The sequence below is a fragment of the Protopterus annectens genome, chromosome 7.part1 (assembly GCF_019279795.1).
Source record: "Protopterus annectens isolate FY-2018-M chromosome 7.part1, PAN1.0, whole genome shotgun sequence".
NCBI classification, from domain to species: Eukaryota; Metazoa; Chordata; order Ceratodontiformes; family Protopteridae; genus Protopterus; species Protopterus annectens.
In genome coordinates, this window is record NC_056740.1 from 375325374 (window position 1) to 375346016 (window position 20643).

At 41.9% G+C, this 20643-nt stretch overlaps 1 protein-coding gene across 2 annotated transcripts in view; it reads left to right on the plus strand.

Annotated features, from left to right (window-relative positions):
• RPAP3 (RNA polymerase II associated protein 3) overlaps positions 1-20643 on the plus strand; it is a 1123208-nt gene that overhangs the window by 939325 nt on the left and 163240 nt on the right. For both annotated transcript variants that reach the window (XM_044078821.1, XM_044078820.1), the window contains exon 15: positions 1707-1804. In XM_044078821.1, coding sequence (XP_043934756.1) covers positions 1707-1804 — 98 coding nt within the window. The remainder of the gene's footprint in view (positions 1-1706; positions 1805-20643) is intronic.

Here is a 20643-nt window from a genome sequence, read left to right on the forward strand (position 1 = left end):
TTCATAGACTATGCAGAGTAGTGTAGTCTTGCTTGCCATGCTTTGTATGCTTTATATTCACAGTTTGCAGTTTCAAAGTCTCTGTTGACAAGGGAAGAGGTACTCATTTGATACATATAGAGACCTTTCACACCTCAAAAAGACTATTAATGAATCTCAGAACATCTGCATTTATGTAAATGCACTCATTCCAGGAAAGAGGACACAGAGTGTCATGTGTTAAACTATAACTCTTGTATGTTTAATTTTATTTGATTTTGGATGGGTGTGTGGTTATATTTTAGGAAGTGTTTGCTTATTTCCAAACTGTATTTCTTTTTAAAAGAGTCTTCCTTGTGCTTATGAACATGTCCTTTCCTACACAGAGATTTGTCACACATTCAGTATTAACAAAATATTAGGAGAGTCGGTATAAAAAAGAGAGAGTCCGGACAGTATGAAGATAACCAAATCATAAACCTTTCCCACTTATGAATGTATGACTTTCATGTATTAGGTCTCTGTCTAATTCAGAATTATAAGCACTCCCAAAGAAAACTGGTCACTGTTTGAGTAGATATCATTTTATTTATCCATCCATCCATCCTTTGTTGACCAGATTAATCCCATTAAGCTACTGGCCTTTTTCCATTGGAGATCTGAGGTGGTGTTTATACTACTAGGGGAAATTTGGCCAGGGCATCAAGGAACTTTCCCTACTGAGCTTATCACTAACAGAAGGGAATTCTGTTTACTGTCTTCTGTAGAAAACAGCACAATCTGGAGTGTGCCCCCTTTAACCTGTACTACAGTACTGGAAATGTATCTGCCTAGTGTAAGAGTAGAACCAACAACGTCCTGCATCAAAGGTGTGTGTGTGTGCATGTGCGCTACCTGTTGTGCTGCTGAGACTGTTTTAGACTGTTTGCATGTAATAATTTCATCTCTTTATATCATCTCCACCCACTGGAAAAGAAGTACTGTGTAAGAAGCTTATCATACAGAAGTCTGTAAGAGGGGTTTACATACAAGTCAAGTGCTAACTGCTGCAGCCAGTTGTACATTCTCTAACACAAAACTAGTACCTTGCTGTGTACTAATGGGCTAGATTCAGCAAAGTATTTTGTAATATTTATTCTTGTGTTTATATTTCTGATGGCTGCACTGCTTACTTAAAAGTTTAGAATAATTTAAACCTCTGTCTGTGACCCAGGTTCATTTAGTGGACTTGGATGTGTAATGACAGCCAGGGTAGAATGGAGTGGCAGTTTGTCTGCTGTTTTACCCTTTGGAGACTGTATGACTTGTTGCTGTTGCAGTGCTCTCTTTTGTGGGTTAAGCTGGAAGGTTAGTAGGCACTCTGTTAATAGACAGATACCAACCTCTGCAGCCTCCTTAGCTTGCGTACATATGGAAGCACACCTAATGTGACAGGAGTTAAATAGAATAGGAGGAAGTTGGGAATCCAGTGTGACTGTACGTGGGACTTCCTACTGTCCATACGCTCAGCCAAGACAGAATGATGTGGAAGCACTAGCAGTTGGTGAGGTTACAGAGCTCCAAGGTCAGTGAGGGGAGCAAATGAGTTATGATTTGGCTAATTTTTTGACTTACTGTATGTATTCTTGTAAACTTGGATTGATTCCATAACATATGGTATTCCTTTTATGTCAGACTGATTGATTCTTGCATTTTTGATTCTTGCATTTTCTTTCTTTTTTCAAAAGCAAATAGAGCCTTCCGTCTATCCTGAAATATTTCAGAAGTCTTTAGAGCCTGACGTTTTTAATCAGATTATGGACATTCTTCACCAGTCATTCACTGGGTAAGTAGTTGCAGTGTACATAATCCTTTTTTGCTGTGAACATAACCTTTGTTCTGTTTTTATACTGCTTCAGTCACACTGAAGTGACAAGTTGAGCTTTAACGCTTTTGTAATTATAGATGTTAATTTGGTAGTAAAAGAAATTTATGTAAATTTATTTTCAGTGTTTGAGTCATTAAACATTCTTATAGTTTATTGTTGTATTTTTTAATGTATTTATTACTTTTTGTTGACTTGATTAACTTAACTGTATAGTGCCATTTTTAGAAACACTTTGTGTATTCGCATACTTGTTTTAAGTGTCTGTAGTTATCACACTGCAAGCATCAAAGAGCAGTGGTGGTGAGTATCACTAGTTTATCCTCTGAAGTTTGCTTGCTCTCTGGCTGTCTCATGTTTGTGGTTGTAGTTTTGTCTTGTTTAATTTTAGAGGCTGGTATTAAAGGGGCTCCGAGTTATGGTTTACTGCTTAATTATTATATTGCAAATTGGGTTTGAATTTTTTTATTTAAGGAGTCAAATACTCCAAAAGCAGATGAGGAGCACCTTTTATGGAGTTTACCCTTTCTCCATGATTGTGTGACAATAGGTTCATAGGTAGGTACTAGGCTATCAGCCCTAGGGCCTATACAAGCCTAGCCAAAAAGGTACCCTGACTTTCGCCACCCAAGAAAATTATTTTCCTGTGCCCCTGTCGAGCAGAGCCACAGAGGTGATCCCCGGGGTGAATTTCCTATTTCCCATCCAATCATCAAGATTTTTCTTGGAGTGCTAATGAGGAGCTTTGTTTGATATAGATAGGTAGTTTGTTCCAGAGTATGGAAAGTCTCTGGGACAGGAATGTATTCCTCCAGCATGTTCTGTTTATTGTGGTGACAAGGTTTATTTCCCTAGAGCGTGTAGCCTGGAGGGATTGGGATTTCTTTAAGTGGAGCATGTCCAACAGCTCTGGGTTTGACATAGCTTTGTATGTTAGGCAGAGATCGCTTCTGAGTAGGCAATATGCAACGGAGTAAAGCTGGAGTTTTTTGAGACGGTCTGCGTAGGACATCTGTTTGAGGCTGGTAATCCTCTTTGTGGGGTATTTCTGCGGCCTTTCCAGTTGTTGTAGATGTCTTGTGAGGTACATACCAAAAGGGGCATTGTACTCTATAATGGGTCTAATGAGTGATGAGTAGAGGGGAACAATGACCTCTCTTTTTCTGGATGAGAAACCTTTTGTGATGAGGTATGCCACATAGAAGGATTTCCTGACTGCTGTGGCGATGTGATTATCAAAGGAGAGACTACTGTCCACCTGTGTCCCAAGGTCTCTTATCACACTTTCGGTGTTAAGTAGACTACCACCTATGTGGTAGCTCATGGGTACAGAGTTTTTACCAAAGGGGATGACAATGCACTTTTTGGCATTGAGCTTGAGGCCATGGCTTTGACACCAGGCATCTGTCTCAGTGAGGCCCTTTTGTAGATGTCCACATCATTAGGAGTTTCAATCATGGCTCCTAGTTTGTGAACTTCATTAGCCAAAGACCTTCTGTGTTAGCCTGTACTTCAGAAAAGTAGATACCAAACAGGAGAGGACCCAGGACTGAACCCTGTGGTACTCCACTTGTCAGTGGCCTGAAGTCGGTTTTTGGGGTCTGCTAGTTTCACAGTGTGGGTTCTGTCAGTGAGCCAGTTGGCAACCCATCTTGTGACAGGGATTTATACCTAGTTTAGTGAGTTTATCTATAATTCCAGAGTGGGGGATGGTGTCAAAAGCATTGGCGAGATCTAGATAGGCTGTGTGAACCACCTTACCCTTGTCTGCGGCTTTGGTGACTGCTTCAAAGAAGTCAGTCAGGTTTAGGAGACATGATCTGCCTTTTACAAACCAGAACTGGGTGGAGTCCAGAGTTTGGAGGTTACCATTGTCTTTGTTTATAACTTTCATGGTGATACGTTCCATGGCAGACCAGGCTCGTTAGACTAATGGGGCGGTAGTTCCCGGGGTCCATGGTGGCTTCCCCTTTGTGGAGTGGGATAACCACCACTGTGCGCCATTCAGTGGGCACAAAGCCTGAGGTGAGGCTATGACTGAACATGGTGCTTAGGTGGGGTGCCAGTTCATTCTGTAGTTCATATAGAACGCAGCCTGGGATGTTGTCAGGTCCCGTGGATGCTGTGTTCTTGGCTTTAGAGAGTGTTGTTTTTACCTGTGCAGCCATGATTACAGGAACTTTGCATTCTTCCGATATAGAGACGGGCCCTTTAGGGGGTGGGGGGTAAAGTTAGCACTGAACCTATCTGACAGGATGTTGGCAATATCATTTGGTTCTGTATATTTAGTGCCAGTATGCTGTAACTCAGAGCAGATCTGAGTGTTGCCGTTGAGATTCTTGAGATAGCTATAGAATGCTTTGTGGTTGTCTTTATAGAATCAGTGGTGATTTGTTTACATAACTAGCTTTGGAGGATTTTATGAGGGATCTCAGCTTCTTACTGAGGCTGACCAGGGAGTTCTTCCAGTCATGGGATTTTACTTTTTTTTGCAACAGTTTCTTTCTTCTGTTGTAGAGTTTGTTTATGGCAGGGGACCACCAGACTGGCTTCCTTTTTTAGAGGATAGCATCTTGGTTTTGTTAGGGATAGCACGATCCATGCACTCATGTAAGTGCTTATAAAGTGCATTTGTGTTGGATTCAGCAGTCGTACCTCTATTGTCCGTCTGCATGGGTGTAGTGAAGTTTGCCACTTCTGTCTTAAGAAGCGTGAAGTTGGCTTTGCAGAAATTATTTACAGTGGTTTCCCTAATGGGGGGTGGGGGCGGGATGTGGATGTCTAGGCTGATTAGCTTGTGGTCGAATCTGACCAACGAGGAATTGACCTCTGGTGTGGAACACTGGTCGCCCATGTTGGTAATGACCAGGTCTAGGATATTGCTGCCCCTGGTGGGGGTGTGGATAAGTTGATCCAAGGTGCTGGAATTTATGAATTCCAGAAAACGTTGAGCAAAAGTATTGGTACATGAGTAGTTTTCCCAGTTAATGGTGAGGTAGTTGAGGTAGTTGAAATCGCCCATTAGTAGGGTGTTGGGTTGTACCCTAATATTTTCCAGTGTATCAAGAAATGAGGAGTGGGAATCCTGGGGCATGGTGGGGGATCTGTAGTAAGTTACAATTTGGATTGCGGTCTTGCCCAGAGTTAGTTGCACGTGGATAATCTCGGATGCATTATGCTGAGCAACTAGCCTGGAGGTGTGGGTATCCTTAATGAATATGGACATGCCTCCACCTTTAGTGTTTTGGTCCAGGTTAGGTGGCCGAAAGGTGTGGTATGAATTATAGCCTGGTAATGCAGTGGTGCTCTCTGGAGCCTTGAACCAGGTCTCTGTCACTGCACAGACGTCGATGTTCTCCATTTTAAGGAGTGCCTTGAGTGAGTGCATTTTGAGGTTTAGACTTCTAGCATTGAGTAGCATTACCCCCAGATTTTGCTTGGTTGTACCTGTTACGGTGGTGAATTTGTCATCTGAACCTTGCCTAAAAAAGGCACTATGGGGTGGCAAGAGCCTTAGCCAGTCACTTGGAGCTAGTATAGTTAAGTAAGAGGTGAAGGGACTTACCTCCCCTCCAAAAGTATTTTTTTTGTTGTTATTTTGGTTTGTTTGCAGTTTATGTGTTTTTGTGTACTGCTGTGAATTTACTTTTAGGAGAGATGATGATATAGTTTTGATAGCTCATCACAGATCCACAGCTGTCAAAATGGAAAGCTGCTGAGGAGGATGGGAGTGAGTTGCTGCTGCTGCTGGCTTCCCCATCCTAAGGGGAGGAAAGTAGATGTTCTTTGTGTTTCAGTGCTGCAGTCCTGACTTGTGGGATTTCCTGATGTGGAAGCCCTAGACTGGCCCAACTACCAAACTAAAAGTCTCCCTCCTATTACGGCTGACAGACTTCCTATCTGACGGCAATATGCTTGGGTATAAAGAGAGCCAGCTGATGCCATGACATCAGTGTTTCTTGTCATTGGAGCTCAAAGCAGTGTTTCAGTTATTCGATCAGTCCGTACCAGAGAGAAGTCATCTAAAAGCTAAGTACCCTGTTGGGGAACTCTCTCTTTTCTTACTTTAACCCATGTCAGATAAGGTTAACAATTGTCTGTTCTGTGGTAAGTAAATCCCACACAGAAACATATAGTGTCACCGGTCTAGACTGTGATCACGATGTCCCTAATTGCCGTTTTTGTGCATGTTTTCAATTCTAGGGCTGTCGGGCATATGGCCAAATTCTTAGGTGGGCATCTTATTCTGCCATCTTCTTTGCTTCATTGGCTGGTGTCCGCTGGTTGTCCCAAGGTCAAGATCCCTAAGCTTAGGAAGGACAAGGTAAAAGGACTCCAGCTTAGGGCCTCAGATGACAAACATTCCCCATCTGCCAGTCTCCCAAGGCTCGTAATCGCTTTCACAGCTCCCTTCTGAGACCAAGGTGGTGGCGCACGCCTCTGTCGAGCCCTGTACAGAGTCCGACATGCTGTCGGGTCCCTTAGCTTCTGCACAGGTCTTGGCTTTCTGTTCATCGGTTGGGTTCGAAGTCACTGAGCAGACCTTGGCTTCCAACGAGCGATCTTTTATTGGCTTGGTGTCAGCCTGCATTGGTTCTTCCTTACAAAGAGACTGGCATCAAGACTGAGGACATAACTAGGCGCAAGGCCAGAGCTCCTTTTAAGAAGGGTTGTTACCTAAAGCCGTGTGCCTAGGCCTACCAGTTCCCATGCACAAGGATATCAGCAAGATCTGGTCATGTTAACTGAGGACCTTATCTCCTTAATCAGAGATAGGCAACCCCCTTTGGAGTATTCCCCTGGGAAAAGGAAAAGGAATCCTACCCCTGACGTTTTCTCTGAACCTCCTGATTCAGTTGAGGTTTCTGACCGGGAGGAGTCTGTTTTTGAGGAGGACCCTTCCTCACTTCTTTTGAAGATTCAGATTCTGAAAATAATCTGGCTTTAGCTTTGCCTCCTGAAGACATCACTTTTGGGGAAACACTCCATGCCACAATCTACAAAGAGAGTTAGGAAATTCCTTGACCTCCCAGAACACAAACCTTTGGCTATTCCTACTGTAATGAAGGTGGTAGAGAATGTTTTTCCCTGAATGCAGATTCCCCTACTTCCAGCCCCTCAAAAAACATTTTTAACACCTTAAATCCCAAGGCAGATGGGGAACTTCAGCTCAGACGCAAACACTTAAACTGAAAAGAACTCATGGCAGTTCAAATGGGGCTAGTAGCTTTCAAAGAAAAATGGAAACCAGGGGTCCTGTTAGTCAAAACAGACAACACCACAGTCATGTGGCACATAAACTAGGAGGCATTCACTCTTAACCTGTTTGTCGACTAGCTATGCAGGTCTGAGAGACAGCTCATTCTCTGGGGTTGCACCTCATGCCACCATACCTTCCAGGTGCTCAAAACACTCTAGCAGATCACCTCAGTAGGAACTTGATGGATCCCCATGAGTGGCTTCTGCACTGGGAAACATTTCTCACCATAGCCACCTAAGAAAATGCTCAACTAAAAAGATTCTTTTTCAGGAGCAAACTGCCCACAGCCTGGAGGACAAATGGTTTATCCTTCCTTTGGAGCCACCTTTTCCTTTATGCATTTACCCCCTACCTCTTCTTCCTCGGGTCTTCCTAAAAATCAGGGAAGATGGTCCAGGGGTCATTCTGATAGCACCAGGCAGCACTGGTATCCTCTGCTGCTAAGTTTAACCAATGATAATCCATGTGTTTACCTCAGAGAGTAGACCTTCTGAATCAGGACAAGGGGAGGTTTGTGCATCCCAGCCTGCAAGACAATCAGACTCTCAGCCTAGATAATCCCCCAACATCATCCTGTGAGCATATCCTAAGAAAACAAGTTCAAGACATTCTCAAGGAGGTTAGAAGGCCTAGTACTAGGAAAGCATACTCAGCCAAGTGGAGAAGATTCTTCATTTGGTGCCAGTAGCAAGGCATCACTCCTTAGGTGACCACGATGGGGCAGTGGTTAGCGTTGCCACCTCACAGCAAGAGGTTCTCCAGTTCAATCCTCGGCTAGGGTGCCTTCTGTGCGGAGTCTGCATGTCCTCCCTGTGGTCACGTGGGTTTACTCTGGGTGCTCCGGTTTCCTCCCACATCCCAAAGACATGCTGTAGGTAGATTGGATACACTAAATTGGCCATAGGCGTGAGTGTGTGCGTGTGTGTAACTTCTGTGGAAGGTTGGGTGCCGGGCTGGCAACTCGACACAGTAAAACTCCACTGCCAATCATGAGCAGACAGTGATCCGCTTTGGTGACCCATAACCGGGAAAAGCCAAAAGAAGAAGCAGCAAGGCATCACTCCTTATTCAGCCAGTATCTCTGCCATTTTAGATTTCCTGGCTAACCTGGTTGACAGAGACCTATCCTTTTCTTCCATTAAAAGTCACACCTCTGCCATTTCAACCCACCTCCGTCTTCTTCCTCCTATCTTTTCCCATCAGACCTCCCAGGAGACCACCCACACCTCCATGGGACCTCAGTTTTGTTCTGGATAAATTGACACTACCCCCTTTGAACCAGCAGCTTCTGCTGAATTAAAATTCTTAACTTGGAAGGCTGACCTTTTACTGGCTATCACCTCAGCTTGGAGGGTCACTGAGCTGCAAGCTGTCATAGCAGTGGAACCATTTCTCATATTCCACCCAGAGTATCACTCAGGACTAATCTCTCCATGGGGACATCCTTGAATCAAGCTATCCACATGCTCACCTTCTTCTCCAATCCTCAGAACCATGGAGTGAGAATCCTTCACTCTGTAGATATGCATAGACAGCTTCGCTACTATCTTGGCAAAACTTAATCTTTCGGAAAATCAGACCACCTCTTTATGTCCTTTGACACTGGCTCTGAAGAGAAACCAGTTTCCAAACAGACTATCTCCAAGTAGCTCTCTGACTGTATTTCCATTTGTTACACCCATCATGGTAAAAAGCCACCTGTAGCTGTCAGGACTGCTACCTCTGCTGCCTTATTAAAAATAGTCCCTACCAAAGACATTTTGGAAGCTGCCACCTAGTCATTTGTGCATACCTTTACCAAACACTGCCACTTATCAGCCTTCTTCAAGTCCACTGCCATCCTGCAGGACATCCTCTCTCACCCATAATCTTCCTTCTACCTTTATCTTAGCTTTGGGAATCATCCCACAAGTCAGGACTGCAGCAATGAAACACGAAGAGCATAGTACAGTTGTATACACTTACCATAAATGTAGATTTCGAGTGTATTCACTTTTGCAGTCTTCTTTCCCTCCCTCCTTCCCCCTTTGCCTACAGTAGTAGTCTGCTTGTGTTTTCTTCTCTAACCAGAGGACCCCAAGGGTGTTCTCCCTGCAGGGCTCATTTTTTGCCTTGGACCCTTGCTTATAGTTCATCCTGGGAGCTGCTACCTTCTAGGGGGCAAAAAACTGATGTCATGGCATTGGCTGTCTCCCTTTATACCCAAGCATACTGATGTCAGATAGGAGGTCTGCCAGCCTTAGGAGGAGGGAGATTTTTACTCTGGTAGTTGGGCCAGCCGTAGGAGGAAAGGGATTTTTCCTCTGGTAGTCAGGCCGGCCAAGGACTTCCAGAGCAAGAAATCGTACAAGTCAGGGCTGCAACAGTGAATACACTTAAACATCTACATTTATGGTAGATGTACTCGACTGTACTTTTCTGGCTTGCTACATGGTGACCTCTAGCTAGTACACTAGGCGTTGTACTAAGTGGAGTCCAAGCCTACTGAGCCCATGCTGTCTGGGTGCCTTTTCCCTCGTATGCCAAGGAGAATTCAGCATGCAGAGAAACCTTCCCTCAGGATTTAGCAGAGACATAGCTTCTAATAGCTACTGAGATGGGAGGGAAGTGCTTCCAAGGGACAGGGTAGGCCACCCCACTTGGCCAGCAAGCTGTCCCCTTTCCTACCACTCAACTCAATCGAAGAACATAGTGCTGATTTGGATTCCCAGGCAAGAAGTACTTCACTGTTTGCCTCTCACCAGGCATGTGAATGCCCTGCTCCCATCCCCACCCAAAACAAATGGGCTGATTGGGTGCAAGTAGAAGAGCCATTGGGAGAGGTCATGTGGGGAGCAAAAACTGACAAATACAAAAGCTGTGAAAGAATGGATATGAAATACTGGCAAACCAAACTGTGCATAAAAAGTGCATTATTTAGCTTTTCCTTTGCTGTTGCATACAATTGCTCATAAATTCTCTTTTTTCAATCGTCTTTCCATTTTCCCAATGTAAAAATAAACTGTAGTTTGAACAAACTGCAATATAAACTATTCATGTTGTATTGCAATTCCCATAAATACAAATCTAAAATATTATGACTAGAATTTGTTCTCTGTTTTAACCAATTTTTTTTAAGAATTTTCATTATAGTTCTTGAATTGCTGGGACTTTAGGCCCAAGAAAAGAAATATGTATTTTTATTTTATTTTTTTTAATAAAAGATGGTATTTTTTTCTAAATCCCCTCCCTGTCTGTTAACTGTCATTACCCTTCCAATAAATCTTGAGCCCTGTCATTCCCTTAATATACAGGTTTCTCAGAGACCAGTGGCAAGGGTGAAAGCGAAGCAGAAGGACCATTATTCAGAAAGCCGTGAAAGCTGTTTGGTCTCTAGCACTGCATTTCCCTTCACCACACTCCCATGTAACGGCTCATTTTTCTCAGAGAGTTAAGAGATGAGCTCTCATTCTAGAGGCTTGAGGGGCTAAATTCACTCCCCGAGAATGGGGTGACCCACATTTGCTGCCAGACTCTAATTTTCCCCTGATCAAAGAACTATACTGCATACCCTCCTCATCCTCAAAAAGCAACATTCCCTTGCAGTGTGCAAAGAAGTTTTTGATAGCCTAATCCTGCACTTGTGATGTTACTCTGATAATACAGCCCAGTGATTCATGAGTGCCGTAATATATGAGCTGATGCAATTACTCTGCACGCACATAGCATGATGGGAGCAGACATCTCGGCTGTTCTTGTTCATAGGTTCATAGGTTGGTACTAGGCTATCGGCCCTAGGGCCTATGCAAGCCTAGCCATAACAATTCCCTGGATATTTCTTCCCACAATATTTACTTCTCCAGGCCCCTGTCTAGCAGGGCGACTGACATGATCCCCGGGGTGAATTTCCTATCTCCCATCCAGTCATCAAAGTTCCTTTTGAAGAGGGCCAAAGAGGCACTTTGCTTGATATGTATGGGCAGTCTATTCCAGAGTATGGGGAGTCTCTGGGTCAGGAACCTATCCCTCCAGCATGTTTTGTTCATTGTGATGACAAGGTTTAGATCCCTGGAGCGTGTGGCTCTGAGGGATTGGGATTTCTTTAAGTGGAGCATGTCCAACAGCTCAGGGTTTGACATGGCCTTGTATGGTAAGCAGAGATCGCCTCTGAGTTGACGATATGCCACAGAGTATAGCTGGAGTTTTTTTAGACGGTCAGTATATGGTATCTGCTTTAGGCCTGTGATTCTTTTAGTGAGGTATTTCTGTGGCCTTTCAAGCTGTTGCAGATGTCTTGTGAGGTACATACCAAACAGGGCATTATACTCTATAATGGGTCTAATGAGGGATGAGTACAGTGGGACAATGACCTCCTTTTTTCTGGATGAAAAGCCCTTAGTGATGAGGTGTGCAACATAGAAGGATTTCCTGACTGTTGTGGCAATGTGGTTATCGAAAGTGAGACCACTGTCCATCTGTGTCCGTAAGTCTCTCACCACACTTTCGATGTTTAGTGTCCTGCCACCTATGTGGTAATTCATGGGTACATGTTTTTTCCAAAGGGGATAACTATACATTTCTTGGCATTAAGCTTGAGCCCATGGCTCTGGCACCAGGCATCTGTTTCTGTAAGGCCCTTTTGTAGAATATCCACATCATTTGGGGATTCCATAATGGCTCCCAGTTTGCAGTCTTCTGCAAACTTTGTTAGCCAGAGTCCCTTAGTGTTGGCCTGTACTTCAGAGAAGTAGATGCCAAACAAGAGTGGTCCCAGGACTGAACCCTGAGGTACTCCACTTGTCACTTGTCTGGAGCTGGATTTGGAGTCGGCTACTTTTACAGTGTGGGTTCTGTCAGTAAGCCAGTTAGCAACCCATCGAGTGACATAGGGATTTATGCCCAGCTTAGTAAGTTTATCTATGATTCCAGAGTGGGGGATGGTGTCAAAGGCCTTGGCGAGGTCCAGATAGGCTGTGTGGACTGCCTTACCCTCATCCACAGCTCTGGAGACTGATTTGAAGAAGTCAAGTCAGATTCAGGAGACAAGATCGGCCCTTCACAAACCCAAACTGGGTGGGGTCTAGTGTTTGAAGGTTGCCAATGTCTTTGTTTATAAGTTCCATGATAATGTGTTCCATGCCCTTGCAAATCAGGCTTGTCAGACTGATGGGACGGTAGTTCCCGGAATCCAAGGTGGATCCTCCCTTGTGGAGCGGGATAACTGTAGCTGTGCGACACTCAGTGGGCACGAAGCCTGAGGTGAGGCTATGATTAAACGTGACACTTAGGTGAGGTGCCAGTTCATTTTGTAGTTCATGTAGTACACAGCCTGGGATGTCATCTGGTCCCATGGATGCTGTATTCTTAGCATTGGAGAGTGCGGTTTCTACCTGTGTGGCCGTGATTATCGGAATATGGCAATCTTTTGGTACTGAGATGGGCCCTTTAGGGGGTGAGAGTGGGGTGAAGTTGGCACTAAATCGATCTGCCAGGATATTGGCAGTATCCTTGGGATCAGTATATTTAATGACATTCTGTTGTAACTCAGAGCAGATCTGAGCATTGCCATTTAGATTTTTGACATAACTATAGAATGCCTTGTGGTTGTCTTTGGAATCTTTGGCGATTTTATTTTCGTAACTTGCTTTTGAGGATTTTATGAGGGATCTCAGCTTCTTACTGAGGCTGGTGAGGAAGTTTTTTGCATCCTGGGATTTTCCTCTTTTTTGCAACAGTTTTTTCCTTCTGTTGTACAGTTTGTTTATAGCAGGGGACCACCAGATTGGCTTCCTTTTTTTGGAGAAGAGCATCTTGGTTCTATTTGGGATGGCACAATTCATGCACAAGTGGATGTGCTCGTACAGTGCCTTAGTGTAGGAGTCTGCAGTCAAGCTTCCAGATCCCGTCTGCGTGGGTGTTGTGAAGTTTGTCACTTCTGACTTCAGTAGCTTGAAGTTGGCTTTGGAGAAGTTTTTTAAGGAGGTTTCCTTACTGGGGAGGGTGGGATGTGGATGTCAAGGGTGATTTGCTTATGGTCAGACCTGACCAATGAGGGGGTGACCACTGGTGTGGAGCATCTATCTCCCATGTTGGTAATGACCAGGTGTAGGATATTGGAGCCCCTGGTGGGACAATGGATTAGTTGATCCAGGGCATTGCAATTTATGAATACCAAGAACCGTTGGGAAAAGGAGTTGGTACCTGAGTAGTTTTCCCAATTAATGGCAGGGTAGTTGAAATCACCCAATATTAGGGTGTTTGGTTGTATCTTAATATTTTCCAGTATGTTTAGAAAGATGTAGTGAGAATCTTGGGGCATGGATGCGGATCTGTAGCAAGCTACAATTTGGATTGCAGTCTTACCTAGTGTTAGTTGCACCTGGAGAATTTCAGATGCATAGTGTTGGGCAACTAGCCTGGAGGTATGAATATCCTTGGTGAAAATGGACACTCACTCCTCCACCTTTAGTGTTTCGGTCCTGGTTTTGTGGCCGAAAAGTGTGGTAAGAATTGTAGCCTGGTATTGCAGGGGTGCTATCTGGAGCCTTGAACCAGGTCTGTTACTGCACAGATATCGATGTTCTCCATTTTTAGGAGTGCCTCGAGAGAGTGCATTTTGAGGTTTAGACTTCTAGCATTGAGTAGCATTACCTTCAGATTTTGCCTGCTTCTATTTGTTACGGTGGTGGTTTTATCCTTTGAACTTTGCCTAAAAAAGGCACTATAGGGGTGGCAAGAGCTTTAGCCAGTAACCTGAATCCCAGGGGTGACAGGTGCAGACCATCTCTGGCAAAGCATCGTGGTTTGTTGATCATGTCTTCCCAGGCAGACAAATACTGGATCTCCTTTGAATGACACCAGAAGCTTAGTTGAAGTCAGTCATTTTGTCCTTATACTGTGGTATCATTCTTGGCGAAGGCAGGATGCTACTCAGGGCTAGGGTCATACCTGCCTGGGTCACATGATCCAAGAGCTCTTCCATATCTCTTTTCATGTAGTCCAGGGAGGTACGTCTCAAGTCATTCACTCCAGCATGGACAGTGACAGAGTCATATTTGTACTTGTTGTGGAGTGACTTGAGTGCATGCGTTATGTGGAGGATCCTGGCACCCGACAGGCAGCTGACTGTAATTTTCTCCTTGTTCAGTCTGGTGAGTGGGACATCAGTGTGCCTGACTATAGAGTCACCTATGACTAAAGTGTTGGGTACATTGTCTTGCCTTAGGGGTTGTTGTTGGGTGGCACACTGGTGTTGTGAGCCATGTATCACTTTGGTTGTGACTGGTGTTTGTTTGCGTTTCGGCTTCGGAGGTCCTTGTTGCTTGGGCAGCTTAATGTTAAGGGCCTCCGCATATGTGGGTTTAGTGTTGCTATGTGTGGGTGTTGATGGTGTGGGTTTTGAAGGGCTATGAGTTGCTTGAGGTGTGATGCAGGTGTTAACCTTCTCCTCTTGACTGTCTAGCACAATCTTGGCCGGAGAGAGCTTTGCTTCCAGTTTGGCTATATAAGTGCCTCTCTCGCAGGTTGTAGTGTTGGGTGGTAGGAGGAGAGGATTGTCTGTGTACATGAGGCAGTTGCCACATTGCCCCAGTATGCCCAGATTCACCAGGTGGACAGGAGAAATCTCCGGAAGCTGACCCTTGGACATGCCTGTTTAGGTGCTTTTATGTAAAGTTTAAGAGCTGTTTTCCCTTACCTTTGCAAGGTACTTTGCAATTATAGGCTGTTTAGTGCCTATGATTAATTTCTCCTTATTGACAAGGATAGCTGAGTGCTTGTATCTGTTTCAGGCTTCCTAGTGCTTTCCAGCAGGTTCTAGAGCAAGTGCTAGTCACAGGGGTTCAGATTTTAGTGCTACTACTGAGAAACCAGCTAGTTTTAAGGGAAAATTTGAAGAGCAGACTTTCTGGCACCTGGAATAGTTTAACTGTAGCCTCACAGTGCTGCACGATATGAAAAATATGCAAACACACGCATTTTTAAGCCAGAAAGGGATAGAAATCAGCCCAAAAGGCTAATAAAATTACAATTTCAGAGCTGGAAACCACTCCTCTAGTGTTAGATAGGCAGTACAATGCTCACCAGTCCCACTGGTAGGCAGTAGGACTTCCCTCTACCAATTCAAGGTCTGGATAGCTCTGAGCACAGAAAATAAAGTCCTGAGACAAGCAAAGCTTGGGATATGTACTGGCTAGAAAAGGTGGGAAACGATAGTATTTTTTTTTGTTGAAACAGGCTAAACAATGCAATAATACAGTAAATAAACACAGAAAAGGCTAACACACTTGAGTGTGTGGTCCTAGACAGTAAATGCAATTAAAACTCTACAAAATTAGCAATTTAAACTTTTTTAAATGAAGCAAGGCAAGTGCACAACTGAAAAACAATTTAAGAGGAAGTAACACAGCAGAATAAGTAGCTAGTCTACATATACAGAGAAGTCTATTTATACAGAAAAGCAGCTAAAACACACAAACACTTTGGATACAGTGCAACCTAGAGCACTTGAGTTTTAGCAATATTAAGGCAATTACAGTTATAATAAATGCTCTGAAATGTACTCTATATTTCCAAAATGTTTGAGAAGCACAATCAGGACACAAGGAGATTGAGGCAAAAAAAAAAATGTTTTTTTTTTTTTTTGAAAGGGAAAAAGGAGAAACAGAAGGCCTTATCAAATGTTCTCTCTCTATTGGGTAGAATGAGCGAATGACACTAGAGTGGAAGGAGTGTCCCAGATCAGATTTACAGTACGTGTGGGCCACTGCAAAGCCACCAAGTATAACAGCAAGACACCAACTGGGAGGCAGGGTGGGGACAAATAAAATTGCCTACAGACAGTAAGCACTAGAGAAAGCCACAAAATTAAAGTTTTTGTACAGATAAAGATTTTTAAGATACAGAATGCTTTTAACTGCAAACAAATAAAATAAAAGTGCTATATATAAATTGTTAGAAACAATAATCTGTATAAATAATAAAAAAAAACAGGATACTTATATATCTCAGCTAACAGTTGTAGTCAACACCTCTTATCCACTCTGCCCAGTGTGTATAGACACGTGTTTAGACAGGCTCATAGGTACTTTACTAGGCTATTGATCTGTGAGGCTCTAAAGAAGCCTAGCCATGCATTCCCTTGGTAATTTTCAGCCCTTATATTTTTTATACAAATAACCCATAGATACAGCCAGCCCAGGAGAGCTTCTGCCTTGGTGAGGAGGGTTCAGCAGTAGCCCCCCCCCCCTTTGCAGAAGTCCTGGGACCTCCACCAGAGGAACTAGGATATGTTGAGACATTTACATGTTTATCATGAGGAAGAGGGGTGTTAAACTTGGGTTGAATTTGTGGTCACTCATTCACTTGTCCAGAGTATGCTTGAACAGTATAAAAGAAGTGATTTTTTATGTGAAGTGGAAGACAGTTCAAGAGAAACGATATTGATGTTCATCGTGTTTCACTGTTGCAGTCATTACAATTGGGTTATCCTGCCGGCAGGCTACCCGCAGTCGGCCTGAATTCCAAAGTCTAGGTCCGGCGTCGGTTGCTGTCGCCTCTTCCCTGACGTCAGTGCGCCAGGGGTATAAAAGATGCAGCCAACGCCATTTTCTTCAGTCTTTCTTGCCGCACGGTGCCCGAAGCAAAAGCAGTTCGCAAGTGCCGGTCGGCCGACTCCTGAGATTTTCGTGTTCGAATTTCAGATCTGAAGTTTTCATCAAAAGCTAATTGTGATGCAGATCTATCCCTCCAGTATACTAATGTGCTTGAGAATGTGTAATACGTCTGATATAATAGTGTCTGTTGAAGCTGTATACACTAGGCACAGTTTGCTTCTCAGTACCTGCCTTTGTTAGGTAGTATTCATGCAGTAGGTGGGGCTACCCTCCCTCCTCCCATGATGCATTAGCCAGCCTTGGCTGCTCACTGCCACAACCTGATCATCCATTCCACCCACTGATCCAAACTGCTGTTTGATCCCATATTGTCTTGGCCATAGTCAGGTCTTTATCTGTTAATGCCTTTCAGCCAGCTTAAGCAACTTTGATGATTAGTCTTCAGTTTCTGTAACTGCAACAAAAAGAGGCTATGCCAGCAGCCGCACTAAATCCAGACCCAACACTTGTAATCTCTGTGTGAACAAAGGAAAAACACTGTGGAAATCCGTAAATACGTAAACAGTCAAGTGCTTTTGTCCCACACAATGTTACGACTTCTTCAGAGCAGTTTAACCACCAAAACTACAAAGTTTAAATAATGCTAATGTCAAATTAAAATTATCTATTAACCCTTGTCTAATTAAAACCTAATTACGCAATTAACCTTCCCATTCAGAAAGTTTTTTTCAAAACACAACGTCCAAAAGGTATGTTCAGATACTAACAACTTGTAAATGTGTAATTTTTAAAAATAATTTAATCAAAACACAAAATTATTACAAAATTTGTTAAAAATTGTTTATCGATATTCATTCAAAGATTTTATATACCATTCCATAAATACAAATCAAAAATATTAGGACTAGAATTTGTTCCCTATTTTAACCAGTTTTTTTTTTTTAAGAATTCTCGTTATAGTTCTTGTGTCTTGAACTTTAAAATAGGTAGTATACAGATATTTTCATTAAGTCCTGGTGCGTTTGTGGTGTTCAACTTAAGCTGCCATAATAACTCCCTTTTTTCAATTTCAAGTTCCCACCATTCCCCTTTAGGGTTCTTGGGAATAATATCCAATATGTCATATTTAAATTTCATGAAACCCTGGCAAACCAAACTGTGCTTAAAAAGTGCATTATTTAGATTTTTCTATGCTGTTGCATACAAATGCTCGTAAATTCTCTTTTTTTTAATCGTCTTTCCATTTTCCCAATGTAAAAAAAAAACTACAGTTTGAACAAACTGCAATATAAACTATTCCTGCTGTATTACAATTCCCATTTTGCAGCACAACGTCAAAGGGAATATTCTGTACAGAAATTCTAGCTGTTTCAAAAATAAAAGGACATTGTTTACAACTTCCCCATCTACTAGTACCCATTGTTTACAACTTCCCCATCTACTAGTACCCCTAGCATTCAACTGAATATTTAATTTCAAATGTTCAAAAAAGAATTTAAAGTTCTTCCCCGTATTAAACACAAATTGAGGTGTCTTCCCTAAGGTTTCAATCAGTCCTGGGGTACTCTTAAAAATAACCCAATTTTTCTTATAATTTCCTTAGAGCCATAACTGAAGGGTACCACCATACTATTTGTTGGATTGAGAGTCACCCCATTTTTGTTCACGGAATTTGGGTATATATCATTGTTAAATAATAAGGGTTTAAATCTTGTCCCCCAACCTTTTATAATTTTGTCTGCTGTACTTAATATTAAGTCAGGTGATCAGGTGGATAATCTCTATCCAAAAACATCATTGAGATGTTATCTACTTCCAATTTTAAATTGGATAGAGTTGAACATGTTCTTGCAGCTCAAACTAGCTGCCCTTTGAATATGTTCTTTTTATATATTGAGGTGATTACTCAATTACTAATAATTTAAAAAGTGGCTTTCCTGAAAATTTTTGAAGCAAAACCCATCATTATAAAAGTCCTTATAAAAGGTTACATCAAGATAATCAATAGAAGTATCAGAAAAAAACACTAGTAAATCTAAAGTCAGGGGAAATTTGATTCAAGTAACTTAAAAATTCTTGAATGTAATGAGAATTTTCCTTCCATAATATAAAATATTGTCCAGGTAACAGAAGTAGGCTAAACTACTAAAACTGGATTTCACTACATATTTTACCTCCCAGGCATATAAAACCAGATTTGTGTAGATGGGGTTGATATTAGAACATTTGAAGTTTTAAGACTAATATAGACCCCGGGTATACAGTATACTGGTTATAATCTTTTCATCTCTTAGGAGCTTTTTTGTTTCTCTTGTAAATTAACCTTTACATGTTCAACTCTACTAAAATTTTTTTCATATTTGTTAACATTGAACTCAAACAGTAAATCACTTAAAATGTCTTGATTGAGAGATGTAAGTTCTAATAATTATCTAAGTTATGATTGTTAAACTTAACAGTAAACTGTACCAATTCCAGACCATGTTAGTCAAACATATCCAAAAGTTCTTTAACCTCTCTATCACCCTCTCGCAGGCCGTTAGGAAATTTATACACTCTTAATCCTTTAGGTACATGCTTGCTTTTTACATTTACATTTACATGCATTTTCTGAGGCTATTGGAGATCTCACTGATTTGAGTTCTACAGTGATTAACTTTATTGTTGAGTTAATGGAAATTATTCTAAAAAACAACTTTTTTATTTTGAAGGTGAGTTCTTTAGGCAAACCAGAGGCAAGTTGTGCACCCATCTACGCAAATCTGGTTTTATATGTCTTGGAGGCAAAATATGTGGTGTAATCCAGTTGTAGTAGTCAATGGGAAGCCTATTTCCATTACCTGGATGATATTTTTATATTATGGAAGGAAAATTCTCATTATATTCAGGAATTGTTAGGTTACTTGAATCAAATTTCCCCTGCTAGTGTTTTTTCTGATACTTCTATTGGTTATATTGATGTAACCTTATATAAGGACTTTTATAATGATGGGTTTGCTTCAGAAATTTTCAGAAAAGCCACTTTTTCTAATTATTATTTAGAGTTTTAAGAGTAATCACCCCAATATATAAAAATGAACATATTTATGGGGCAGCAAGTTCAAGATGCAAAAATATGTTCATCTCTATCCAATTTAAATTGGAAGTGGATAACATCTCAAGGATGTTTTGGGATACAGGTTATCTACCTGTCTTAATATTAAGTACAGCAGACAAAATTATAAAGGTTGGGGGACAAGATTTAAACGCTGATTACTTAAAAAGAATGATATACCCCCACATTTTGAGAACAAAATAGGGGTGACTCTCAATCCAAAAAATAGTATGGTGGTACCCTTTGGTTGCAGTTCTAAGGAAATTAAGGAACTTATAAGGAAAAATTGGGTTATTTTTAAGAATACCCCAGGACTGATTGAAACCTTAGGGGAGACAACACAATTTGTGTTTAAGATGGGGAAAAACTTTATTCATTTGAATGCTGGGGGTACTAATAGATGTGGAAGTTGTAAACAATGTCCTTTTATTTTAGAAACAGCTAGTATTTCTTTACAGAACATTCCCTTTGAAGTTGTGCTGAAAAATGGGAATTGTAATACAAGAGGAATAGTTTATATTGCAGTTTGTTCAAACTGCCTTTTTTTACATTGGGAAAGTGGAAAGATGTTTAAAAAACAGAATTTACAAGCATTTGTATGCAATAGCAAAGGAAAATCTAAATAATGCACTTTTTAAGCACAGTTTGGTTTGCCAGGGTCTCACTAAATTTAAGTTTGGCATCTTGGATATTATTTCCAAGAACCCTAAAGGGGTCTGATGAGAACATGAAATTGAGAGAAGGGAGTTATTATGGCATCTTACGTTGAATGTCACAATCCCACCAGGACTTAATGAAAATATTTCTATATTACTTATTTTAAAGGTTAAGGCACAAGAACTATAATGAGAAT